Source organism: Theropithecus gelada, chromosome 11 (assembly GCF_003255815.1).
Source record: "Theropithecus gelada isolate Dixy chromosome 11, Tgel_1.0, whole genome shotgun sequence".
Classification (NCBI taxonomy): domain Eukaryota; kingdom Metazoa; phylum Chordata; class Mammalia; order Primates; family Cercopithecidae; genus Theropithecus; species Theropithecus gelada.
This window is the reverse complement of record NC_037679.1, coordinates 63,222,325-63,249,233: the sequence shown is the minus strand read 5'-3', so window position 1 is coordinate 63,249,233 and position 26,909 is coordinate 63,222,325. Positions and strand designations below refer to the sequence as shown.

At 39.7% G+C, this 26,909-nt stretch overlaps 2 protein-coding genes across 5 annotated transcripts; both read left to right on the top strand.

Moving 5' to 3' along the window:
• On the top strand, positions 1-21,274 carry NFYB (nuclear transcription factor Y subunit beta). Of its 4 annotated transcripts, XM_025402635.1 has the most exons (9): positions 31-149; positions 2,763-2,847; positions 6,481-6,562; positions 9,824-9,917; positions 12,396-12,526; positions 15,624-15,821; positions 17,728-17,809; positions 18,578-18,657; positions 19,294-21,274. In XM_025402635.1, the coding sequence occupies exons 3-9, from the start codon at positions 6,554-6,556 to the stop codon at positions 19,324-19,326; spliced, it is 627 nt and encodes a 208-aa protein (XP_025258420.1). In that variant the 5' UTR covers positions 31-149; positions 2,763-2,847; positions 6,481-6,553; the 3' UTR covers positions 19,327-21,274. The 4 variants fall into 4 exon arrangements, 3 of the variants coding, with proteins under 3 accessions (XP_025258421.1, XP_025258420.1, XP_025258422.1); XM_025402636.1 differs by lacking the exon at positions 6,481-6,562 and having other exon boundaries at positions 1-149; XM_025402637.1 differs by lacking the exons at positions 31-149; positions 6,481-6,562 and adding an exon at positions 273-915.
• Positions 13,516-13,939, top strand: LOC112634803 (small nuclear ribonucleoprotein F-like). Its single transcript, XM_025402638.1, has one exon. It carries the CDS (start codon positions 13,610-13,612, stop codon positions 13,868-13,870), a length of 261 nt encoding a protein of 86 aa, XP_025258423.1. The 5' UTR covers positions 13,516-13,609; the 3' UTR covers positions 13,871-13,939.
• Positions 21,275-26,909: the final 5,635 nt, after the last annotated feature.

Genomic DNA, 26,909 nt, shown 5'->3' with positions numbered 1-26,909 from the left:
GTCGCGCCGAGGGAAGCGGCCCGCGGCGGAGGGAGGGGAGGCCGAGTCCTGGAAGCGGAGCTCCGCGCTGGGACTGGTTCCTTCGCAGCCATTTTCTGTCCAACCAAACAGCCGATTGGAGACGGGAGCCAACCAGGGCTGCATTGGAGGTTTGTGTCTCGCTTCGGCCAATGATCGCTCCTAAACCGACTCCACTTTAGCTCGAATGAAATGTCCGTCTCCTCCCGGCGCCGTCCCTGCCGCCAACGCCGCCGCGGCCGGGGGTACTCGCCTCCCGCCCTCCCGCGCGGGCCGGGGCCGGGGCCCGCGCCTGCGAGGCCGCTCCCGCAGCGGGCCGGGCCGGGGAGCGGGCGCGGGGCCGCGGCGCGGCTCTTTGTGCGCCGGGCTGAGGAGCGGCGGGACGCGGGCCAGGCCGCCTCCCGCTCGCCGCCGTTGAGCTCCGGGCCCGAGGCCGAGGAGGGGCCGCGGGGCTGCGTCGGGGCCCCGCTCTCGACGGCTTCCCGGGCCGGCTCCATTTTGTGCGGGGAGCCGGCGGAGGGGCGGGAGACGCGGCGCGGGCCCTGGCCCCGTAGCCCCGGCCGCGGCGCGGGCCCCCGGGGGCGCCCCCCTCCCGCCCGCGGGGCTGTGGCGGGGCCCGGCGCTTTGTCTCCCCGCACATCCCGAGGGCCGCGCGGCGGGCGGGAGGCAGGCGTTGGGCGCGGGGGCCGGGGCGGCCAGGCGAGTCAGGGGATGCGCTCTGGGGGCGGCCTCCCGGCACTCGCAGGGCTGACAGGTCGCCCGTACCGGGCCGTGAGGCTGGGGCCACCCAGGCACCTGCGTGGGGAGGAAGGCATGGCTTTGGCTTCCCCGCAGTCTGGTTTGCGCGTAAAGAATGCAGCCATCTGGCGGCTTGCGGTCCCAGGACTTGCCCCGAAGGTGGGAAGGAAGCCCTTCGGATTGGACTAAGGTTTTAATCATTAGTGGTGGGAGGCGGGAGGATATGCAGGGCCTTAAGGAACGGTAGTCTTAGAGAACAAAGAATTACAGAGCACCCACAAATCATAATCTCGCTCAAAGCACTCTAACAGGATAATTTAAACAAGGTTAGGTAGCCTGCGACCTTTAAAAAAAATGGCATCCCACTAACCCGCATGGACCCCATAGTTCCGTGGTTCGTGCCACAAATCACTGGGGTGGTTTCATCTCTCTTAGTATGGAAACTAATCAGCAACATAAAGTGATGAAAGCAAACGGATCAATATCAGTGGCACTAATCAGTGGGGGTTTTATTTGTAAAGTATTGAAAGTTTAACCAAAATTCCTTAAAAGGCAAATTATTCCTTCCCTGCGCTGCTCTTGTATCTTAATTTAAGGATTACTGTATATTGATGCAAAACTCTGGTTGTTGATGCCAAAGAATGGAGGGTGGAGGAAGGGACTACTGCTTTTCTTGGATACAAATTTGCATTTCTTCAAACATTAAACAGATGTATGCATTCCCTTGAGCTTTTACATATATCAACCTGCCCTTAAGAAAATACATACCATATGAAGTGGCCGTGTTTTTCTTTAATGTACTGAATCTAAATATATACTGAATCAACTATTTGGGTGAGGAAGTGTGGTGTGACTCCCCTGTCCATACCCCTCTCCCCCATTCCAAGCAAAATACATAAATATAGCTCCCATATTTTAAGTGTTCTGAGGGCTTATTTTTTCAAAGACACCCTTTAAAAAAATAACATTTCTCGTTACAAGGAAGGACTTTTCTGAGCAGTTTTGGGGTTAGAGGATACTATTAATATTTGAAAATAAATTATAAGTTACTTTTAATATTATAGCAAATGTCAAGCAGTCTTTGCTACCTGGACCCTTTTAGTGGCATTAAAAACATTCAATTCAGTGGCTACAATTTTTTCTGCTGTGTGCTAGATTTCATGCTTGGATGCGTATCAGTATGTCTTCTCCCTTTAAAATTAACACTGAAAGGATGTGTTTTTGTTTTGGCATCCTACCCCTCACCCATTTAATTGTTTCCTTTGAAAAAGAGAAGGGAACAAATGAGAAATGAAACTTGTAACACTGCAATTGATACTAATTTGTTCAGCTATTTATGCCTTACAGTGAGACTGAAGTGCTATTTCGATGCAATTTTAGTCAAAAATGGTGGTGCTTCAAAATTATAAATAAGGGTCTTGATTGTGTTGCTTTTTTGATATCCTCTCAGTGCAGAATGTATCTTCATTACAGTATAATCTGAGATTCTTAATTGGAAAGCGTTATATTCTCAGATAATTTTTTCCTCCTTTTAAGTGATAGAATGCCTAAATGTTACTCTGAAACATGTAAGAAAACCGCCACCAAAAAATTAAGTTGATAAGGGGTGTATTTGCATCTTGGGTGTTAATGTTTTAAGTGATTTAGATGTATAATTTTTGGCGTCTTGCGTATTATATAATTTGATCCCTATTTGGTGTATTGTAATGAATGTTTATGATGAATATGGCTAAATTCAGGGTTATGTTGGAAAATCCATTTTCTCCTTTCCCCATGGAATTAACTTGTTTGTAAGTTCTCCAAAATAAATCTTTCAAGTCAACAAACATTTATTGGATGATGCCTTTTTATACTATTTTATACCATGCACTCCATGGATTATGAATCGTAGTCAAAATTGTACATGCCCTCTTTAATTTTATGAGAAAAAAAGCCTGTAAGTGATACATTTATTATATTTTTTACTACTGATAGATGTTAGGTCCTAATAGATGTTTATCTTTTAGGTTGAAATCACAAAGATTAGACACCTTTTTAGACAGGTATTCTTCAGCACCACTGACAACACGGTTCTGACAGTATTTCATGACAGTAAGTATGTTTTACCATTTTGGTTGTTAATTAGATTTGAATAGTAATTGGCTGGAAATAAAATTATAACTGATTTATACTGGAGGTGCCTGGTAGAATGAATGCGTTTCAAGTCTAGTCAGACAGTACCTCTGCTCATTCCTGTTGCTTCCTTATTTTCAGCTTCTTGCATATATTATTTCCCATGGGTCCCTGAGTGCTGTTGAGGCTACAGGGTAACCTGTGCCGGCTGTAAAGGGGCTGTCTGTTTAGCCAGTTAATTGAATACTTAGGGGACAGTTATGCCCAGAATGGAAAATGCTAACTCTTAAGTGCAGTAGATGTGGGAAGAAGAAAGGCGTGATGGGCCTGGATACTTGGGAATGTCACAGAGGGATCCTGCAGACCTTGAACTGAGCCTTGAAATAGAGGGTGGGAGTGGATTGGTGAAGGGTATCACCAGAAGCAAAAGCCTGGTGGCAGGATGGGCAACTTAAGTTTAGGGGATCGGGAGTAGAGGTGCATGGTCCAGGGTAGATCTCAAAGGATAATGTAGGAAAGAGAAAGCACTTGTCCCTTCTGGATATTTAATTCTGGATGTGCTACTGTATCTCTAACCTGGGGCGGGCGTGTTACAGCTTTGGGCCAGCCATGGTTGCTTCACTCCTAAAATGAAAGAAATGCACTCAGCGATCCCTAAATAAAGCACATTCTAGCACAAAGATTTTTAACCATGAAGATAGAGAAAAGTAGGAAACAAGTTTGATTAGGTTAAATGTGCGATCTGCTCATGTGAAGTCACGAAAATGAGGTTTGGATTTGACACAGGAGGCCTTTAGGAACCTTTGAGAATAGGTTCAAGAGTATAGAAGTGGTGTTGTGGTGAGATTAGCCTTACAACAGTATGTTAAGATGGGCTGGGGTAGTAATCCAGTGGAAACAGGAAAGGGAAAGCATATCTAGGAGACATTTTTAGAGAGGTAATAGATGAGGTAGAGCTTGAAGGAGATGGAAGAACCCAAGATGATGCTGGTATATTTAGCTGGGCAGCGTGAAAGACTGGTATTCTTCTTAGCAGAATTACGGTAGTGGAAAGGGAAATCTCCCTCCTTGCCCCCTTGCAGGGGATGGGGGAAGGTGACTTTCATTTCCCAATATCTTAAATTTGCAGTGATGGGATATTAGACATACTGTACAGGCATGGGTTGCTTGAGTGGCAAGCAGGATATTGGTTGTAGATTTGGAATGTATGAGCATAGAAGTGATACTTAGTGAGTTCATTAAGATAAGGGAAGAAAGAGAAGGAGAACCTTGGGTGATGTTAACAATTAGGGTGGGGAGGAAAGAATATCGCTTTGGAAATCAGAGCAGGAGAGAATTCCAAGCATAAATATATGTGGCCAGCAGTAGCCAGCACTACAAAGAACAGTCAAGTAGGATGAGGACAAGATCACTGGCAGCTTTGAAGAGTGGTTTCATTCTGGGTTGGGGTTAAAAAGTACATGTTCAGGAGTTTAAATAGGAATGAAGAGGTTTCTTAACAACTGTCAGGGCAAGAATGGTAGCTAGGCAAGGGTATGGGGCAGAATTAAGATTTTATATATCTCTGTGTACTTCTGTGTGCTTAATGAGGGAGACTAAGCATGTTTAAGGAAGAGTGAAGGAGCTGGTAAGGAGGATCGAAGATACATTAGAGAAGAGGAATCTTTGTATTTCTTATCCTCAGAGAGATAAAAGGAATGTAACCCAGAAAACAGATAAAAGGGTAAATTAAGAGAGAGGAATCTCTGCCTGGAAGAATAATGAGAACCGCATTTGAGGGGGCAGTATTAAGATTACATTTGTCGAGTTCTGACTATGTATCTTGTACTTTGCTAAGTACTTTTTAATACAATAGCTTCCTCATAGTAACATCACTTTAAAAATGGGGAAGCTGAAAACACAAAGAGAACTCATAAACGGGGAGCCAAGCTTCAAACCCACGGAATTGGTCCTAAGAGCCAGTGCTCCTCACCGTTGTCCAGGGTGCACTTCTTTACCATCTCACAAACACCATCCTGGTTTGAGAAGCTAATTTCAGTGCTTTCAACGTATAATCAGTAGCCTTAGAATGTAAAGGGGACAAATTAAAGAAATAGGTGTAAGAACTACATGAAAAACTAGGCAGGAATGCTGTAGAGAGTAGTTGGTATCTGAGGCCCTGGATTTCAGTCCCATTTACTGTGTCACCTCATGCAAATTATTAGCCTCATGTACCTCAGTTTTCTCACCTGCGTCACAGGCTTGTGAACATTGCATGAGATATTTAGAAAGTGTTCGATAAATATAAACATTAAAGAGGGCAGTATTTGTTTGTGGAACAAATTATTAGCATAGTTTAAGTACGGCTACATAAAAAAAAAGAATAAAGATTTATTAGCTTAGCCTGCTACCTGTTTATTTCACATCATATTTTCAAAAATAATTCTGTCAATTCAACTAAATAATTAGAATAGTCATTAAAATGAATTTATTGGGATTTAACCACTCTTTGTCCGTATTTATCCATTCCCTTGGGTCTAACGATTCATCATTGTCCCCTTGTCATTAATCCTACATGCTGTGCTCTTCCAGCCTCATTACCTGGGTGAAATCCAACACTTTCTCTTTTGTATTCTCATATCAGGCCTTTCAAGTGTCACACTGGACATATTGGCACCACTGTAAATTCACGGTCATTAGCTTCAGCTAGGCTCTACGCTGTCCAGCATTCCCCTCCCTTTCCTCTCCCATTCTCTGTGGTGACAGCTGTCTGTCTCTCCAGCTGCAAGAATCCCAGCATTATCCTTGGTCTTCCTGTAGCTCTATCAGTCAATCACCGAGTCACCTACTAAAAAGCTGTCTAGTTGTTCTGCTTCTCTTGATCTCCAGCGCTCTCGCCTGGACCTGATGCTAAAATGATCATTATCTTGCCTGAAGTCATGCCCTGACTACAGCATTATAGTCCTCACTGGTCTTCTGTGCCTATTTGTGCTCCCCTCCAGGTCGGTTTCTGTACTGAACTCTAGCCAGAGGGATCTTTTTTTTTTTTTTTTTTTTTTTTAAATATGGTTTGTGCTCTTCTGCTTAAAACTCTTATTTGATTTCCTCTTGTCCACAGGACACTGCTTGATCTAGCCCCTCCTTAGCTCCTTCCAATCCACCAGTACTGTATTTCTTGGTTTTTCTCTGCCTGGAACATTTGTTTCACACCTTTCTTTTTGTCTGACTGATTTCTATTCACCTTTCAGTCTCATTTTCAATGTCATTTCCTAAGATAGCCTTTCTTGACCCCTCAGACTAGTGAGGTCCCTTTTGGAGTAAACTCACATAGCACATAACAAAACATCTTTGTTTTTCTTCGTACTTGGCACTAGCAATTACTTAATTATTTGTAATTATTTTAATAGCTATATATACCACCTACTGAGTATGCCCATTGTACTATGCTGTCTTTACATGGATTAGCTCCTAACCTGTACAGGAGCCCTGGGAGGTTAAGTCTTGTTCTCATTCAGCTTGCTCAAGGTCTCATGGTAAGGGGCAGGGAATTCAAATTAGGTGATTCGATTCCAGAGCCTGTGTCCTGGAAGGACTAATAGGCTCTGTTCTCTACCCCTTCACCCTGCCTCCCAGGTTATGTAACGTTTGTCCTGCAAGCTGAGGGCAGAGACCTTGTCTGTTGACAGCTACGTGACCAGCACATAGCATGGACCTGGTAAATACTAAGCGCTCACTCAGTAAATATTTGTTGGCTGGCTTACTGAAAATCTACAGTCTGTTTTATAAATTTTTATAGGATGTTTTAGACCTAGAAAAAAACCTTTGGGATGCATCTAGCAAGTTTTTTCCCATCATTCTTATATATAGGCGAATGGCTGGCATATTCTAGGCATCAAAAATTAGGCTGATTTATTGAGTGAAAGGTACTAAGTGCCATAGAGCTTTAAAGAACAGAACATTTGTTTTTGAATTGCAGAAAGGATAAATCAGAAAGATTCAAGGAGGATAGAGAACACTGGGATTAAAGTCTGGGGCAAGATTTTAATGGTAGAATGATAGAGGAAAGGAAGACAGAAGGTGTGAAATGATAGAAAGCTAAAACTTGTGGAACCGAAGACACATACAGTTAAGCAGATGATGTGCGGCTTCTCTTCAAAGGAGGGAGGATGAGATCGAATGTCTGTGGGGTACGCTGCGTGCCAAACACTGTCTTTAGCAGCTTTCTAGTCTTTATTTAATTCTGACAACTCTAGGAAATACTTGTATCTTCACTTTTAGAAGACTGAGGTTTAGAGAGGCTAATGCTGTTAGTCCAAATGATAATCTTGTTGCTAATTCCAGTGCATGACAAGATAATATGATTTAAACTTTTTCCCTTTAATACCTTTGTTTGTGTTATATTTCTAAATTAATTCATCTCCCAGATCCGCTTGGTTATTTGAACAGTGTCTTGCTCATAGCCAATTTTAAAAGATTTACGGTATCGCGTAAACACTCGTTCAGGAAAGAATTTCTGTTATTCTTCCCAACCCACTGCCTGCCCTCCCCACCCCAATCAAAGTTTTGTTTCCAATTGTAGGTTCTGAAACAACCACTTTGGTCCTGTCTCCTGCACCTTGATCTTCCTTAGGTCATTGTAAAAGCTAGTCAACTCACAGCTATCATAATTGACCATTCTTTTATGGCTATAAAAAAATCCATCATCATGTCTATTAAAGGATACTCTCCTAGTATGTTAGCATTTTAGAATCAAAATAGCATTTGATTTTCGGGCAATGTTTCACATTCATTTGTGTTAGTTTAAGATGGGGAGGGTGGTATTGTTATTTACATTTTATATGGAAATACATTTAATTGGCAGGGATGTTTATTTTCAGGGGATCGGTAGGAGAGTCAGAATCAGGTCACTGACTATGTTTTTTACTTCTTAGAGGCTACTAAAAAGTATCAAATAGGTACCCTGTGTTCACAGATTATTAAAGGTCTGTGAATTCTATTTTCTACCCCCTTATAACAACTATATAAATTACAGAAATGTGTCTCTATCTACAATTATATTAGGCATCACAGTCAACAGATATATGAAAGAAATGCCATGTTATTGAAGACCTGAAAACTAGCCCAGTATTTTAATATTAAATAAAAATCCAACAGAGATGGAGAAGACATGTGTTATACAAGGACTGAAATTTTACAGTTAATAACATCAAGTTTATACTGGGCCCTGGGCCTTAATGAATGGTCAAATTTCTCTTTTTTGTTCAGCCTGAAAGTGTATATGAATTACACTTGATTTTTGCTATACTTTTTATTCAGATAATGCATTTAAATTTTTTTCTCTCACGGATATCTTATTTTGAGTAGTAGTATTTGCAAAATAGAAAGCCTTCTAGAATCTGCCATGTTGGTGAAATTGAATGGAGCCAGTTCAGGGCTTATGATTTACTTTTTTCCAGACTTTCCCTCTTGGCATTCTTTTAGCTCTCAGCAAAATTAATTAAGCAGGCTTTCTTTTTTAAAATTAGGAATTTTAACTCTTATTCTTGTCTGTGCAGGTAATTTTCCTATCTTTATACACAGATCTTCCTGACCCCTCCTTTTTTTTGAGACAGGGTCTCACTCTGCCACTGAGGCTGGAGTGCAGTGGCGTGATCACGGCTCACTGCAGCCTCAACCTCCTAGGCTCAAGTGATCTTCTCACCTCAACCTCTCAAGTAGCTAGGACTACAAGCACATGCCACAACACCTGGCTAATTTTTTAATTTTTATTTTTTTAGAGACAGGGTCTCACTGTGTTGCCCAGGCTAATCTTGAACTCGTGGGCCCCAGTGATCCTCCCACCTCAGCTTCCCAAAGTGCTGGGATTACAGGCATGAGCCACACCTGACCCTGACTTGGCATGGGGAGAGAAAATTAACCTTTGACTAGAATCAGGAGTTTATGAGCTCATTCAAAACATGGGTGTACTTTTGGCTTGCCTAGGTACAGAATTGTGCAGGGAATCCACATGCTTCTTATACCAAGTAACAGTTTGAACGGAGATATTGTCTATTTTGGAACTTCTTTGAGAAAGCAAAGAAAGTTTGCAGCAGGAGCAAAAGAAAAATCAGGGTTTAGCTGGAGAGCTGGAAGTGATGGATACAGGTAGATTCCAGTTGATGACTTAAGCTGATTTTTTTTTTTTTTTTTTTTTAAGAGACAGGTTCTCACTACATTGACCAGGCTGGTCTGGAACTCTTGAGCTCAAGCAGTCCTCCTGCCTCAGCTCCTGAGTAGCTGGGGCTACAGGCGCGTGACACTGTGTCCAGCTTTATTAAGCTGATCATCATTCCAGGGATAAATTAGGTTGTAAGTCAGGGTTGCCTGTGGTACTATATTTGAAGATTATGCACTTGAAAAGAAAGGCATATGGTTTAGGTTCATTTCCTTGTCGTTATTGGCCTTCTGCTTATCACTTAGGGAAGATGGATAGGAAAATCTTGAATCCTGGACAAATTGTGGGAAGGTTTCCAAATCAAGAAATATAGGCTGTTTGTGGTGACTGATGCCTGTAATCTCAGCATTTTGGGAGGCTGAGGTAGGCGAATTGCTTGAACCCAGGAGTTCCCAACCAGCCTGGGCAACATAGCAAAACCCCATCTCTACTAAAAATACAAAAAAATTAGCTAGGCTTGGTGGTGCATGCCTGTAGTACAACTACTCTGGAGGCTGAGGTGGGAGGATTGCTTCAGCCTGGGAGGTTGAGGCTGCAGTGAGCTGTGATCATGCCACTGCACTCCAGCCTGGGCGACAGAGTAAGACCCCGTCTCAAAAAAATAATTAATTTTTTAAAAAAGAAATACAAATTCTCTTTTAGTAAGCTTAAGGCTATGAAAAGTATAATTGACCCATCATCCTGTGACAGTTTATAAGTGTTGAATCTGTTACGTTTGTTAGTACTTTGAAAAGTATTGAAAACCTGTTTTTCTCCTCATAGATGGATGGTGACAGTTCTACAACAGATGCTTCTCAACTGGGAATCTCTGCAGACTATATTGGAGGAAGTCATTATGTTATACAGCCTCATGATGGTAAGCAAGCCACAGTTAGAACCAAATTCACAAGATGAAGCAAGTTAGAAAGTGGACATTTGGCCGGGCGCGGTGGCTCAAGCCTGTAATCCCAGCACTTTGGGAGGCCGAGACGGGCGGATCACAAGGTCAGGAGATCGAGACCATCCTGGCTAACACGGTGAAACCCCGTCTCTACTAAAAAATACAAAAAACTAGCCGGGCGCAGTGGCGGGCGCCTGTAGTCCCAGCTACTCGGGAGGCTGAGGCAGGAGAATGGCGTGAACCCGGGAGGCGGAGCTTGCAGTGAGCTGAGATCCGGCCACTGCACTCCAGCCTGGGCGGCAGAGCGAGACTCCGTCTCAAAAAAAAAAAAAAAAAAAAAGAAAGTGGACATTTAATTAATACGGTGTTCTAGGTTACTTTTGTCTTTATAGGAAAATTTACAGTCTTGTGTTACAGTTCAATGAGAAAGTCTAAAAAGGCGTACCATGCTATTTCTATTAGAAATAGTCTTCAAAAGAATGAGTCCTTGAAAAGATTTTTACTATAAAAATACACCTTGTCTAAAACCTGTACAGTTTCTTTTGAAATTTGTTACCGACTTCCTGTTTAAATGTTAAATATGAGAAATTTATAATCAATTGATAGGGTAACTAAAATAATTATTTAGAGGGTGAGTTAAATTTCTAGCTATTGTATTTCTTGCACTTTTATTTTTGGTTTTCATTCAGTATTAACTTTGAACTATGTCAGGTATTGGAATGGTAGTGTTGGCTCGGTGTGGTGCTCATGCCTATAATCCCAGCAGTTTGGGACAGCAAGGTGGGCAGATCACTTGAGCTCAGGAGTTCGAGACCAGCCTGGGCAACATGGTGAAACCCCACCTCTACAAAAAAATTAAAAAATTAGCTGGGCTTGGTAGCATGTACCTGTGGTCCCAGCTACTTAGGGGGCTGGGGGCTGAAGTGGGAGAATCACTTGAACCTGGGAGGTAGAAGCTTCAGTGAGCCGTGTTTGCACCACTGCACACTCCAGCCTGGGTGACAAAGTGAGACTCTGTCTCAAAAAAACAAAACCAAAAAAAAAACCAAAACAACAGTGTTATGTTGGCCTATCAGAAATAATTTACTTTTGTGGCATTTTGATTTGTAAGAAGAAAATTTTTTTTGAGATGGAGTCTTGCTCTGTCGCCCAGGCTAGAGTGCAGTGGTGCAGTCTTGGCTCACTGCAGCCTCCACCTCCTGGGTTCAAGCGATTCTCCTGCCTCAGCCTGCCCATTAGCTGAGATTACAGGCGCCCACCACTATGCCCAGCTAATTTTTTTTATTTTTAGTAGAGACAGGGTTTTGCTATGTTGGTCAGGCTGGTCTCGAACTCATGACCTCAGGTGATCCACCTGCTTCAGTCTCCCAAAGTGCTGGAATTATAGTCATGAGCCACCATGCCTGACCTGATTTGTAAAATTTTTAAAAATTGAGATACATTTTTAGAAGAAACTTGCCAAAGGGATTAATTTAATTTCATCCTGAAACAGATATTCAAATAAATTAATTCTGATAACATCATTTTAAACACACAAAAACGTAAATTGAATCAACTTAGGTGCCGTGCCTACTTACTTAGTACATATGAAGAGTGGGCAGTTTACTTACAGGATACTGCATTTAGTCATAAAAGGATGTTATTGGTACTGCACAAGCTTCAGTTATAGCTAAATTTATATAATTCACAAAGTCACTTGTATGAACAGTTGGATCACTGCTATAGCTTTGTTCAAAAACTAGTTACATTAGTAATCCAACTGGATCAGTAATATTCAAGTCCAATTTTTCTATTCTTTATAGAATTTTATATAAACTTTATATAGACAAGACAACTTTATATCAACTTTAAAAAAGTTTTATATAGACTTTTACATAAATGAGTTTATATAAACTTGGGTTTGGAGAAACATACAACCTCTTAATCTAGTAATATTGAAATAGCCATAGGTTACAGTCTGTAAGTTTTATAGCTAAGTCATGCAATAAATACTTATGAGTACCTACTCTGTGGAAGGTGCTATACCAAGCTGTAGGAAACACAAAGCTGATTCATGACATCAAGTAGCAAAAATCTAATAGGAGAAATGAGGAATAATAAAAATTCTAAAACTGTGTAAGAGAAAAGGCATAGAGAAACACTTATATTTTATGAAAAGATCATTTTTGAAGGTGCTATGGAGATGTTATTTGAGATTTTTGGAGAATGGGCAAGTAGGATTTTAGCGGATATATTAGAGGATAAAAAGCATTCTAGGCAGTGAATCTGAAATTAATAAAAAAAGTTCAGTTCTGGCTCTGTAAAAATTATGAAGAGACTTGCTATCCTAATCCCTAAATAAGGGTTAAGAGATGAACCAGAATGATTTTATTCTGTGGATCTTTTTGGTAGTTTTTTCTATCTTGAAATAGAAATAATAAGAAGCTTTAAACCTAAATATTTTTATTTCTTTAGATACTGAGGACAGCATGAATGATCATGAGGACACAAATGGTTCAAAAGAAAGTTTCAGAGAACAAGATATATATCTTCCAATAGCAAATGTGGCTAGGATAATGAAAAATGCCATACCTCAAACGGGAAAGGTAACGTAAAGGAGAAATTTAACTAGGTTTTTACAAGGGAAACACGAAACTACATAAATTCACAGGTCATGGGTACAGTTAGCTGCTGATTTCAATCATTCAGGCTTTCGGCAAATCAAATATTTCTTTCATGTCTACATACACAGTTACTGAACGGTGTCCCATTTTCAATTCTGTCATGTCCCTAAATGTTCTCCCCTCTCCCACTTATTGGAGGCAGATAAAATAGAATTTAGACTTTTTTTTTTTTTTTTTTTTTTAAAGACAGAGTTTCACTCATGTTGCTCAGGCTGAAGTGCAATGGTACAATCTCGGCTCACTGCAACCTTTGCCTCCCAGGTTCAAGCAATTCCCTTGCCTCAGCCTCCCGAGTAGCTGGGATTACAGGCATGCACCACCATGCCCAGCTAATTTTGTATTTTTACTAGAAATGGGGTTTTTCCATGTTGGTCAGGCTGGTCTTGAACTCTTGACCTCAGGTGATCCGCCTGCCTCGGCCTTCCAAAGTGCTGGGATTACAGACACGAGCCACCGTGCCTGGCCCGACTGTTTTAAAAAATAGGTACGTTGTCAGAACTATCAGGTTTGGGTGTATGAAGCTGTAACTTTTTTTTTTTTGAGACGGAGTTTCACTCTTGTTGCCCAGGCTGGAGTGCAATGGCACAATCTCGGCTCATCGCAACCTCTGCCTCCCAGGTTCAAGCGATTCTCCTGCCTCAGCCTCCCCTAGTAGCTGGGATTACAGGCATGTGCCACCATGCTTGGCTAATTTTGTATTTTTGGTAGAGACGGAGTTTCTCCATGTTGGTCAGGCTGGTCTCGAACTCCTGACCTCGGGTGATCCACACACCTCAGCCTCCCAAAGTGCTGGGATTACAGGCGTGAACCGCTGTACCCAGCCTGAAGCTGTAACTTGCATAATGTTGCAGCAAATTTAGGTTGTATTGGTCTGATATAGATGTAATAAGAATTTTCCAAAACAAAACTCAGCGGCTCGGGACCTGGGGTACCTGCTGTAGTCACGAGAGACAAGCGGCAGCCTGGTCTGCAGTGAGTAGCCTGCAATATTCGGCCGTGGTTACGATGAGTTTACCCCTCAATCCCAAACCTTTCCTCAGTGGACTAACAGGAAAGCCAGTGATGGTGAAACTTAAGTGGGGAATGGAGTACAAGGGCTATCTGGTATCTGTAGATGGCTACATGAACATGCAGCTTGCAAATACAGAAGAATACATAGATGGAGCTTTGTCTGGACATCTGGGTGAAGTTTTAATAAGGTGTAATAATGTCCTTTATATCAGAGGTGTGGAAGAAGAGGAAGAAGATGGGGAAATGAGAGAATAGCATCTTTTGTTGGGGATTTTTTTTTATATATATATTTCTAGACAATAAAGATTTGTTTTTCAAAAAAAAGAATTTTCCAAAACAAATTCTGGTATTTGGAAACAGCTATTTTTACGTAATTATAGATACCAAGATACATTTAAACTGATACTTTTTTTTTTTTTTAAGTAGTTTTGTCTTCTTAGAACTTTTAAAAACTCATTGTCACTGCTCATCGCTTGGTCTGAATTAAAATTCACATGTTTTATATCATTTTCTATTGGTAATTTTTCTGTCATTTTATAGTTTAAAAAGACTTATGGAAGTAATAAAGCTTGCAAATAAATATACTATTAAAATACATCACTAAGCCTAGAGCTTTCAGTTTGAGAATTTTGTCCTTATGTTTTAAGGGAAAAAAAGCACAAATGCTGATTATTGCTTACATAGGCTATGGCTGCCACTGGTCAGTACCGTAGCCACAAGCCATGTGCTCAGAAGTACCTGAAATGTGGCTGGTCTGAAGGGAGATGTGCTGCAAATTTGAAACACCAGATTTTGAAGACTTAGTGTGAAGAAAAGAATTAAAATTTCTCATTTAAAAATTGATTCTATGTTTAAATGGTAATAATTTTGATATATTGGGTTAAATATATTAAAATTAATTTTACTTTTTTTTGATATGGCTACTAGAGAATCTAAACTTACATATGTGGCTCACATTATATTATCTTGCTTGACTGCATTTGTGCAGTTCTTGCTTACTTTCTCCAGTATGTAAAATAGGCGTGGCAGTGAAAGACAGTGTGTTTCAGCAGGGATTTTGAGTGGTATTGCTGTTACAGGTGGTTTTGTAGTTGCTTGATTAATCCATTGGAGTTTCATTTTTAGACCCCCAGACCCTTAAGGGAAAAATTGTTTTTATAATGAAGTGGCAGATGTGTGCTTCTTTAGGCAGGCTTTTTAGTAAACTCAAAACCTGTATCTGACACTGTGTATCCCAAATAATAAAAAAGTCAGTCACCATATATTATTATTTCTCTCTTTTCCAAGCTTTTTGTGAATTCACTTCTCTGCCCTAGCAGAGAAGTGGTACCTAAGTCACCCACAAAATATGCATGGTGGAATTGATTTTCCAGGGGTACTGGGTTAGTAAGAGTTTTCATCCTCTGTGGGGTGGTAGGAACATCCAGTGATTGCTGTTTTATATCTTTTTAAATATTAAAAAAATTTTTTTTGAGACGGAGTCTCACTCTTTTTGCCTAGGCTGGAGTGCAGTGGCTCAATCTCAGCTCACTGCAACTCTGCCTCCTGGGTTCAAGCAATTCTCCTGCCTCAGCCTCCTGAGTAACAGCAATTACAGGCACCCGCCACCATGCTCGGGTAATTTTTTGTACTTTCAGTAGAGATGGGGTTTCGCCATGTTGGCCAGGCTGATCTCGAACTCCTGACCTCAGGTGATCCGCCCACCTCAGCCTCCCAAAGTGCTGGGATTATAGGCATGAGTCACCGTGCCTGGTGCTCTTTTATATCTAAATTAGACTTGTTTTCTGTAAATAGTTGTCAAGGCTTCTTTCAGTTGTATTTTAGTTTTTATTGTGACTCAGGTGTGGACTTTTGATAGCACACATTGTGTTAATGTTACAACATATATTTATGAGATTTAATAGTCATCAGGTGAAGATGTGTTCTTCTGAATAGGCTTTTATTTTTGTAGGTTGTTAGGAAGGTGATGGTTATAGTTTCTGTAATTTACCTATGATTTTCTCTTCAGATTGCAAAAGATGCCAAAGAATGTGTTCAAGAGTGTGTGAGTGAGTTCATCAGCTTTATAACATCTGAGGCAAGCGAAAGGTGCCATCAAGAGAAACGGAAAACAATCAACGGAGAAGATATTCTCTTTGCTATGTCTACCTTAGGCTTTGACAGTTATGTGGAACCTCTGAAATTATACCTTCAGAAATTCAGAGAGGTAAATAAAATGTCTCCCATTGTGCTTTTTTTTTCCCTTCTTTTTTTATTTTTTTGAGATGGAGTATCGCTCTGTTGCCCAGGCTGGAGTGCAGTGGCAAGATCTCGGCTCACTGCAACCTCTGCCTTCTGGGTTCAAGCAACTCTCCTGCCTCAGCCTCCCGAGTAGCTGGGACTACAGGCATGTGCCACCATGCCCGGCTAAGTTTTGTATTTTTAGTAGAGACGGGGTTTCACCATGTTGGCCTGGCTGGTCTCAAACTCCTGACCTCAGGTAATCTACCTGCCTAGGCCTCCCAAAGTGCTGGGATTACAGGTGTGAGCCACCATTCCCGGCCCCCTTTGTGCTTTTAAGAAAATAAGAGATGTTATTTACTTCAACTTTTTAAATGTATTATTTGTTTAAAAAATTCATTTTGTAGTAAATTATGTAACATTTCTCAGAATTATTTAATTGCTTATATCAGCAGTCCCTAACCTTTTTGGCACCAGGGACCTGTTTTGCGGAGAGCAATTTTTCCATGGACTGGGGTCAGGGGAGGGGTGCGAGGGGCAGATGGCTTCAGGATGAAACTGTTCCACCTCAGATCATCAGGCATTAGTTAGATTCTCATAAGGAATGCATAGACTAGATCCCTTGCATGCGTAGTTCACAATAGGGTTCGAGCACCTATGAGAATCTAACATGGCCACTGATCTGACCGGAGGCGGAGCTCGGGTGGTAATGCTGGATTACCAGACCCTCACCTCCTGCTGTGTGGCCGGGTTCTTAACAGGCCACGGACCCTCATCAGTCTGCAGCCTGGGGTTTGGGGATCACTGACTTATATTACAGTACTTAAATAGTAAGTCCTTTCTTTTTCCCTTTGTTTATTACTAACTATAGCATAGTTATATAATGATTTAAAGCACAGACTTTGGATTCAGACTACCAGGAGGCTGAAGCCCAGCTCTGCCACATGCAAATTCTGTGGCCTTGGACAGATTATTTAATTACTTTAGGCCTTGGTTTCCTCTTCTGTAAAATGAGGCTAATGAGTACCTATATCATAGAATTATTGATGGGACTAAATAAATAATGTTCAGTGCTCATTAATGTTACTTCTTGCTGCTATTGTTAATTTAAAAGAAGTAGCATTAAAAGTAGTAAGGTTGGAGTCTTATAGATAATAAAAAGAGGAAGGTATAATCATGTCTTTCTTATTATTGATTGAATTCTTCTATTCTTCTTAGGTTTATCTTTGCTTGTAGGAATGGATTTTGTGAAAAGGAGTTGAGTTTAGCATATTTATTTCCACATGCCAACTTAGGTGTCAGATTCACATTACTTTCAAAATATATTCTTAATATCTTTAGTGTTTGAATCCCATTAAATTAGTGATTTTGCATGGAATGATTGAAGTAGGAAAAGAATGTGTAAATTCCTGACAGTATTTTTACAAATCTTCAGTATCATAGGAACCTAGAGGTATTTGGCCAAACTAATTTAGGAATTTTTAACTCTCAACTTGCTGCAGTACTGCCCAGTTGACTGAGAGGCATATATATACTTAAGTGATCACTTGGATCATTTGTAGATTTATAGGCTCAATATTGGTGGTATTTTGCAGATTTCTTCATCTGTAAGTGGAGTTCTCTTACCCCTTTGATATGGTGTGGAATTAGAATAATTTATTTTTATCTGTACTTTGTTTTCTAGGTCATTACTCTGTCTTGTTAATGATTACAGCTTATATTAGAAGTTAGCCTTTTGAAAGCATTCTTCATATGTAATTAACCAGAAGTGTTAATAAATACTCTGCTTAGAGTTTGTAATAATAGAAGCTCCTAATTTTAGGCATAAGTAAGCATTCGTGTTTGGAAGACAATTTCATTTGAATATCAGTGACTTTTTTTTCCTTCCTCAGGCTATGAAAGGAGAAAAGGGAATTGGTGGAGCAGTCACAGCTACAGATGGACTAAGTGAAGAGCTTACAGAGGAGGCATTTAGTAAGCATTCTTATAATACAAGTCATGTAGATTGTTAGCAGTGATTCATACTAAGTGTCTAATGGTATTTTTGGAATGTCAGCACTGAGTATTTTGACAAAGCACTATTTTAAATAGTTCTTATCAGTTCATGCCCTTTTATTTGAAGTCAGTGAGTGATAAGTGTAGAAAAGTTTAATTCTGTAGACATTATAACCTTTCATTGATAGTTCTGACTGAGTTCCGTAGCCCCTAGTTTTTGGTGAAGATTCATATGAGATAGGAATATTAAGGAATTGTAGTTTGTAATATAAAATCTTATGATTTAAATAAATTTGAACTCAGTTTTTTTTTTTTTTAATTGAGTATCATGTTTTCATATTGGTGAAATAAAAGGGCTATGGTGAGTCAATTTCTCATTATATATATTTCTCATATGTAAACTATATGCTGCTCAGTTATATGTTGCTCTCAGCCAAACATCATGGTGTAGTGTAGTTTAATCATGAATCAGAAACTTCATCTAGTCTGTCTAGAGATTTGTACACGTGGGCAGTTAGCTAAGGTACATGTTAGAGATAGGAAAATTGAAAAACGCAATATAAAATAATGTGGTTTTTAGGGAACATTTTTTAAAATGGAAAATTGGAGGATTTATTATTTTGTCCAAGACTACATCATTGATATGGGGCAGAATTATAATGAGACATTAATGGTACAACCTTAAGATTCAGCCCAAGAAAGTAGATACAGTTCTTTTCCCTCTTTAACTAATTTTTTTTCTTTCAGCTAACCAGTTACCAGCTGGCTTAATAACCACAGACGGTCAACAACAAAATGTTATGGTTTACACAACATCATATCAACAGGTACAGTCCTTTATATTTTAAACGCTTAAAAAATTTGCTTGTATTAGCAGGGCCCTGTGGCTCACACCTGTAATCCCAGTACCTTGGGAGGCTGAGGCGGGTGGATCACCTGAGGTCAGGAGTTTGAGACCAGCCTGGCCAACATGGTGAAACCCTGTCTCTCCTGAAAATACAAAAATTAGCCGGGTGTTGTGGCGGGTACCTGTAATTCCCGCTACTCAGGAGGCTGAAGCGGGAGAATCGCTTGAACCCCGGAGGTAGAGGTTGCAGTGAGCTGAAATCACACTACTGCACTCTAGCCTGGGCTAGAGAGAGACTCTGTCTCAAAAAAAAAAAAAATTTTTTTTTTTTATTATACCTATTGATATAGTTAATTTCAACACATTATGAAGGACCTGATAAAGAAGGTTATTAAAATTATGTTTTCTCAATATAGATAACTGTATATAGTGTTCTCTTAATAGTTAAAAATAAGCATATATTCATATTTCCATAGATTTCTAGAAAGATACACAAGAAATGGGAAGGAGACTTACTTGTTACTGTCTTTTTATTCACTGAATTTTTGTAATATGGATATTGTACTTTTAATCTCCTTTTCTTTAATTCTGTCCAATTTAAATTTTCTAATCTTAGATTTCTGGTGTTCAGCAAATTCAGTTTTCATGATCTGAAGAAATGATGGAATGGGGAGTGTAGAGAAATGAGAGTCTGTATGATTCTGGAACAGAGACATCAGAAGGAAAGACTGGTGAAAAGATGTATCTTTGTATATTAATAGCTGTAATGTAGCTTCCTGATGCTTGACTAATTGAGGTGTTAATTCTGACTTGAGAATCTTTTTCATGAATGATTTTAAAGAAAAATTTGGATTTTAAAGGTATTAAAATATTTTTGTTTTGTACGAGAGTTTGTTGCTCTGTATGACTCCTGTATGCATTGTATATTGCAATTTATTACTGTCAGAGATTTGTAGACAGTTTCTTATTTTCATATTGAATCATGTTACTTTTGTAATTCAAGTAAGCAGCTGGGTTAATTCATGATGTTTGCCCTTTTAATAAAATATAAGGGTAGAGTTCATTTTGAATGCAAGTTGCCTTTATTACAAATTTGAGTTTGTCTTGGTTATACCTTGCATGATAACCTAGCTAGATTTCTAGCATTTGCTGTATTTATTAAAATTATTTTTTTTGGTAAAACATTAATAGTTTAAGCAGCATCATTTTTTTGAAAAATGTAATTGAATAAGTGTGAATGCAGAAGCAAATATTGTCTGCCCTGTTAAACTTGGTGCCCGTTAACAGTGTTTACACTGTTCATCGTGCCTGTTAATGTAGTTTTAGTTATTGGAGCTTTTTTAAGACTAGATTTGGTTTTGAGTTACATTTTTAAGAATGTTGGAATACATTTAAGTTTAATGTAGTCCTAGTGCTCTTGAAATGGTGCCCCTTTCATTTGGTACATGATTTTGTTTCAAATCATATCTTCAAGTACTATAGTATCCTCTTACAGAAGAGGAATTTTATAGTCTGATGGTAAATGTCTTCATTTTACCTTTTTAATTGAAATGTCAAGTTTCCTGTTACACTATGGAAACCAAGAAACATCAGACATCATTGCGTGTGTAGACCTTTTGCATGGGTGAGTGAATGAAATGGAGAACAGAGTGAGTGCTGTGAACGGTGTGAAGCAGAAGCTGCCAACTTCTAGTGTGTTGTCTTCATCTTTGCAATAAACTAAACTTAGATAATGTAACTTTGTATAATTTAGTAGTATGTACTCGGATTGTTTCTTTTTGAAAAGTGAGGATTTGTATTTTCTCAGCTATTCTTTTTGGTGTTAATTAACTTGAGGGTTTTTTTTAAGTTTTTAATATCAAAAATTGCTATTGTATAGTTTGCCTAAAAGGAAGTTGGAGTGAATATCATCTTTGAAGGACACTCAGATTTATAAGGTCGAAGCAATTTCCCAGATATAGGCTGAATAGAAACATTTACTTTGCCAGAAGGACCATTAGGAGTATATTTGGGCTAATCAGAGGTTAATAATGCCCTCATCTCCTACTATCCATTTAAAAAGCAATCTTCATTATAGTAAATTCAAATAGGAAAAAATGGGGGAGTAGTTAAGCAAAATCAACAATCATCCTACTATGTTGAAAGAACCAATGTTAATATTTTGATAAATATCATTTGTCCGTTTACTTTGCTAAATATGTATATTTTTATAAAAATGGGCTCATATTGTGCATACCGTTTTGTAACCTGCTTTTTTCACTTAACAATATATTGGGAACATCTTTTCCAGGTCATGCATAGTCTTCTGCATCATTTTTATTGGTTTATTATTCTGTTGTATGACTCAACCATAATTTATTTAATCTTCTATTGGATATTTTGACTATTTACATCTTTTCACAGTTATAAACAGCACTTCACTGAATCTCATGTACATCCATGACTGTTTTCTTAAATTCTTAGAATTGCTGGGTTACCAAATATGTAAACTTTTAAGGCTTTTGATACTTCGTTATGAGTGTGTTTTTGAGATATTTTCCACTTGATCCAAGCAGTATGTCACTATATAACTGGTAAAAGCACTTGGTCTTTGATTAACAGATACTGTCTCTAAAATTAGTTTACAGATTAATATATGTTCAAGTAGACAATGAAGATAAAAAAGGAATTTGAGGCCAGGCACGGGGTGGCTCATGCCTATAATCCCAGCACTTTGGGAGGCTGAGGCAGGCAGATCACTTTCAGGTCAGGAGTTTGAGACCAGCCTGGCCAACATGGAGAACCCCCTGTCTCTTCCAAAAATACAAAAATTAGCAGGTTGGTGGTGCACACCTGTAGTCCCAGCTGCTCTGGTGGCTGAGGCATTATCCCTTGAACCTGGGAGGTGGAGTCTGAAGTGAGCCAAGATTGTGCCACTGCACTCCAGCCTGGGTGATACAGCGAGACTCTTGTCTCAAAAAAAAAAAAAACCAGGAATTTGAGTAAATTTTAAATTAGTATATACTACAACAAATTTCCAAACTTCGTAATTTGCTAGTACTGCTAACTAAAACTTTACACCAGGTAAAATCAGGTCACCTTTGTTTGTATTGACTTCATTGTTGTTGGACTTCATACTCTGATGGGAAAGAAAATGGACATTCTGAATGTGTCAGGTGTATAATATCCTAATTTATGCTTGTCAGAGCTGGGGTCTGTGTCTTCCTTGGCCCATGTTGCATTTAACTGAATGTCATGTTTTCTTCTCTGAAACTTATGTATGCAAGCTCCCATGTTAACCTATTATAAAAATGCTTTTTATAATTTTGTAAACATTGCTTTCTTGAGTATCTAAGAGAGAAATGAGTTTCCGTGAGTTCCAGGTAGAAGACAGGGACTTAGGTAGTTTCTGTCTTAGGTAGCTTCTATTTATCCGTCCTCATTACCTCACTCTAATAGAGATGCTTTAAAATCCTCGAGTCCGGTGAGGATTGTTTTTTAAATGCTGCCTTCCTAATGTCACATACTTTGGCATGACAGTGTTTGAAGCTATTTGTATTTTTTCCCCTCCTACACTGTATGACGTGTGCAGTGTTTTCCTTTCTTCAAAAGCATGCCTTATTGCCTGTTTTCTGGGTTGCCTTAGTGAGTTAAAGGAATATCAATTAACTTTAATAATTCTAATTGAATATAGTAATGAGGGCCTAATTAACAGGACTTCTACAGCAGTAGAAATTAGGCATGAAAAGTGGAAAGAATAGTTTCTCCCATTTGCTAAGAATGAAATCTTGCAATGCAAGATTTTAAAAAAATATTTTCTCTTAAGGAAAATTGTTATTTTATCAACAATCTAAACAAGATGATGTTTGTTGCTTTATATGATAAAATACACTTTAAATCATTCAAATAAGTGATAATTAGGCAGCTTCTTAGAGGGCTTTAAAAGAAAAGTGATACTGGCTAAAATCTATTTTACTAGTCTATTTTAAATGTACTTTTTGGTCTCCCTGAATTAGCTGATAAATTAATTTACATAAGTTAATAATTTGTATTTATTGACCTTAAACTCCTATATGCTTGTGAGTAAAAAATGGAACACTAACTTTGTTTTTTAAGGAACTATACTACACTGCCTGAAAAATATTCAGTTTTAATTTATGTTTTCTTTTAGAGCTAGAAATGTTACTTTACCAAGTTTAGCTCTATCTTGACTGGGAAGCTCCAGTCACCCCTGATCTCGTCTTGGCTCCTTATGCCAAGTTCTTTGCCTCCCCCATCCACCTGCCATGACCTTAAACACATAGGCTTCCCTCTGCCTAGCTAAGTCCCACTCATTCTTCAGGTCTTAACTTCATCAGAAAAGGTCCTCAAACATTTGTAAAACCTTTGTACTGATCACCAGATGTAGAAAACAGCACCACCCAAAACTGAGGAGATGTGTAATACAGCCTTTTATACTGGCTGCTGTACTGCCCCTTAGAAACTTGTTTCAAGATGGCTGCTTTTTGTACCTGATTTTAAGGATTTGTGAAACCATAAGGTATAATCTCTTCAAATCTTGGGCCACAGATGGCACTGGCATGGATTCATTTCTCTGGCTTCTGGCCATTGCCTTTAAAGAAAGGCAATTGCCTAATAGTAAAGTTACAGTTTTCCCTGATCTTACTCCAGAGACTGTTTCTTTTTCCACTGCATATTAAAGGGATACCTGTGCAAGGCAATGTATTGTAAGAACTCCTTTGCCAAAATTAATTTGAGCAAGTGTGTCAGGTAAGAATAAAGTCATTAAAATATGTGCTGGCACTTTTTTTTTTTGAGATGGAGTCTCACTTTGTTGCCCAGGCTGGAGGGCAGTGGTGTGATCTCAGTTCACCACAACCTCCGCCTCTGGGGTTCAAGCAATTCTCCTGCCTCAGCCTCCCGAGTAGCTGGGACTACAGGCGCACGCTGCTAAGCCCGGCTAATTTTTTGTATTTTAGTAGAGATAGGGTTTCACTGTATTGCCCAGGCTGGTCGCCTGCTCCTGAGCTCAGGCAATCCGCCCACCTTGACCTCCCTAAGTGCTGAGATTACAGGTGTGAGCCACTGCGCCCGGCCACTGGCACTGTCTCAAAGGCCATGTACTAGTTTTAGGGGAGCAAGTTACGTTAATAGGTAATTCTTTTTTCTTCCACAAAAATATACTGAGATGATAAAATTCTGATCCATGGCATAAAATTTTGCCTCTTTAAGGTATAATTTAGATCTTCCTTGATTGTCCTCTAAAAGCAAGCAGTAACAGGTTTGTGGCATACTTTTCCAACTGTTTTCCAGGGCTAAATTTCAGAGTACATCTGAATGAAAGATATTTCTGAACTTTGAACACTAGGCAGTTGTTGAAAACAAGTTACTGGGCAAGGACAAGTCATAACAGAAAGTGCCTTTCAGCCAGGACAGGTATGCCAAGGAGGCTCATTCATGCATATATAATCCCCCAATATTAGTTTTACAAGAAACCAAATCCGAATTCTTTTTTCAGATCAAAGCAATCGTTGATCAAAGAACACAATGTTTGGGACATTTAAGGAAATGGCAGAGCTGTTCCTTACTTTGGAGGAAGACTCCATCTTTAAAAAATGGTTTCTTTCTGCACATTCCCAACCTTGCAAGTAGTAGTCTCCACACTGTAAAAGTGCTGTCTTAAGGCCGGGCGCGGTGGCTCAAGCCTGTAATCCCAGCGCTTTGGGAGGCCAAGACGGGCAGATCACGAGGTCAGGAGATCGAGACCATCCTGGCTAATGCGGTGAAACCCCGTCTCTACTAAAAAAAATACAAAAAACTAGCCGGGCGAGGTGGCGGGCGCCTGTAGTCCCAGCTACTCGGGAGGCTGAGGCAGGAGAATGGCGCAAACCCATGAGGCGGAGCTTGCAGTGAGCTGAGATCCGGCCACTGCACTCCAGCCTGGGCGACAGAGCGAGACTCCGTCTCAAAAAAAAAAAAAAAAAAGTGCTGTCTTGTTACAGAGCTGTACAGAGAGAACCAGACATCTTGTAATTCTGTATAGACTACTACAAAGTACCATGTATTCTACTCACATAAAGGGCAAACTGTTTTTTTTGTTTTTGTTTTTTTTTTTGAGACGGAGTCTCGCTCTGTCGCCCAGGCTGGAGTGCAATGGCCGGATCTCAGCTCACTACAAGCTCTGCCCCCCCGGGTTTACGCCATTCTCCTGCCTCAGGCTCCCGAGTAGCTGGGACTACAGGCGCTCGCCACCTCGCCCGGCTAGTTTTTTGTATTTTTTAGTAGAGAGGGGGTTTCACCGTGTTAGCCAGGATGGTCTCGATCTCCTGACCTCGTGATCCGCCCGTCTCGGCCTCCCAAAGTGCTGGGATTACAGGCTTGAGCCACCGCGCCCGGCCCAAGGGCAAACTGTTTAATCTAGACTTCAGTTCCAAGAGTAAGACAGCCTAGATACCCTAACAACTCCCACTTAAAAACCCCCAAATGCTTTATAACATAAAATAATGTGAACTATCAGCAAATTAATTGAATAATGCATTTTTAAAGTGTATCATGAAAGCAAGGAATTTGCAGAACTCCAAAAATGAAGCAAAAATAACCTGTGAGGTAAGCTAGCACCAAAGCCTGCTTTTGCTCCAAGAGTTCTTTTGGACTCTGGAGTTCATGACCTAGCAGGAGAGCGGGGCCTGGACATAAAGCTGAATGCTTACCTAGGTAGAAGTCTTATTACAGCCACCATGGAGAAATAGGTAGCAAGCAGGCTTGTCTGCCTCAATTTTGGTGCTGGATGAAGGGGTATAAATTACCCCTAACCTCAAATTCATAACGACAGGCTGTTCCTCAGCTGAAATGTCAGTTGATAATTGAAAAGTTGTCTCAGGTTGGTTGCTTCTGGATGTCTGGCAGAGCAAAGTTCTCTCAAAGATCTCAATTTCAGTCCATGCTTCAAATTATTTGGCAAGGAATAGAAGTTTAAGATACCACAAACTCCACATGGCCAAGACGGCAAAACCCCATCTCTACTAAAAATACAAAAATTAGACGAGCATGGTGGCATGTGCCTGTAATCCCAGCTGCTCAGGGGGCTGAGGCAGGAGAATTGCTTGAACCTGGGAGGTAGAGGTTGCAGTGAGCCAAGATTGCACCACTGCACTCCAGCCTGGGCAACAGAGACTATAAACTCAAGGGGGGATGGCACCGTGAGTAAAAAAATACATAACAGACAACAGAAGCATCCATAAAGACTCAATATTGGTATTAACATAGGAAAAAATTAATGACATTTAGAGAAATAGAAGCATGGAAAAAGGAACAAAAGATTGCACAGAAACAAGGAGATTTGTAAACCAAATAGAACTTGTAAGAAAAAAATACAGTAATTGAAAACTAAAAACAATGGGAAAAAAGAAAATTTGAAGACAAGGCAAGAAGGCAGGAGTGGATACAAAAATCTGTGACATAATTTATGACAAAAACCTAAAAATAAATATAATGATATTTGTGATCACAATAAGTATAAATGGACTAGACTATGCAGTTAAAAAGGCAGGTTTTCTTTGGCTTTATCTTTTAGGTATGTCTCCTGTAAACTTGAACTTAAAGGCCAAAGAAAAATCTAAGACGTACCAGACAAAGACTAACCAAAACATCGTTATCGTAAGTACTGACAACAAAGAAGATGAAGGCAACATGCAGTCATAGAGACAGAACCACTAAACAATTTTAAAAGGCTCACTTTACTAGGGAAATAGAACAATTCTAAATTAGTATGCACTTAGTAATAAAGCCAATGAAAAAGCAAGTACAACTTTAAGAGAAATTATAAGATCCATTATAATGAAATCTTAGATTCCAGTAAATAAATCAGGTACAAATTAAATCAATAAAGTTGTACCCAACACAACTAACAAGTTTGATCTGAGACTTACAGAACATAATACTCAACTATTAGGTAATACACATTCTTTACCAATACACATGGAATATTCATGAAACTGACTACATGATAGGACATAAACTAGTCTGTTTCAGAAAACCAAACTCTTAGAGATCATGTTCTCTGGCAAATGATATTAGAAATATAGATTAAGGCTAGGCACAGTGGTTCACACCTGTAATCCTAACACTTTGGGAGTTCAAGATGGAATGACAGCTTGAGCCCAGGAGTTTGAAACCAGCTTGGGCAACATAGCAAGACATCTCTCAAAAAAAAAAAAAAAAAAAAAAAAAAAAAAAAAAAAAGGGGGGGGGGGG

Bases quoted from the DNA above. Each gene is read 5' to 3' on its own strand.
- NFYB (XM_025402635.1), top strand. The intron at 15,822-17,727 runs GTAAATAAAATG...TTCCTTCCTCAG, and splicing joins ACCTTCAGAAATTCAGAGAG to GCTATGAAAGGAGAAAAGGG. The intron at 18,658-19,293 runs GTACAGTCCTTT...TTCTAATCTTAG, and splicing joins ACACAACATCATATCAACAG to ATTTCTGGTGTTCAGCAAAT.
- LOC112634803 (XM_025402638.1), top strand. From the start codon at position 13,610: ATGAGTTTACCCCTCAATCCCAAACCTTTCCTCAGTGGACTAACAGGA.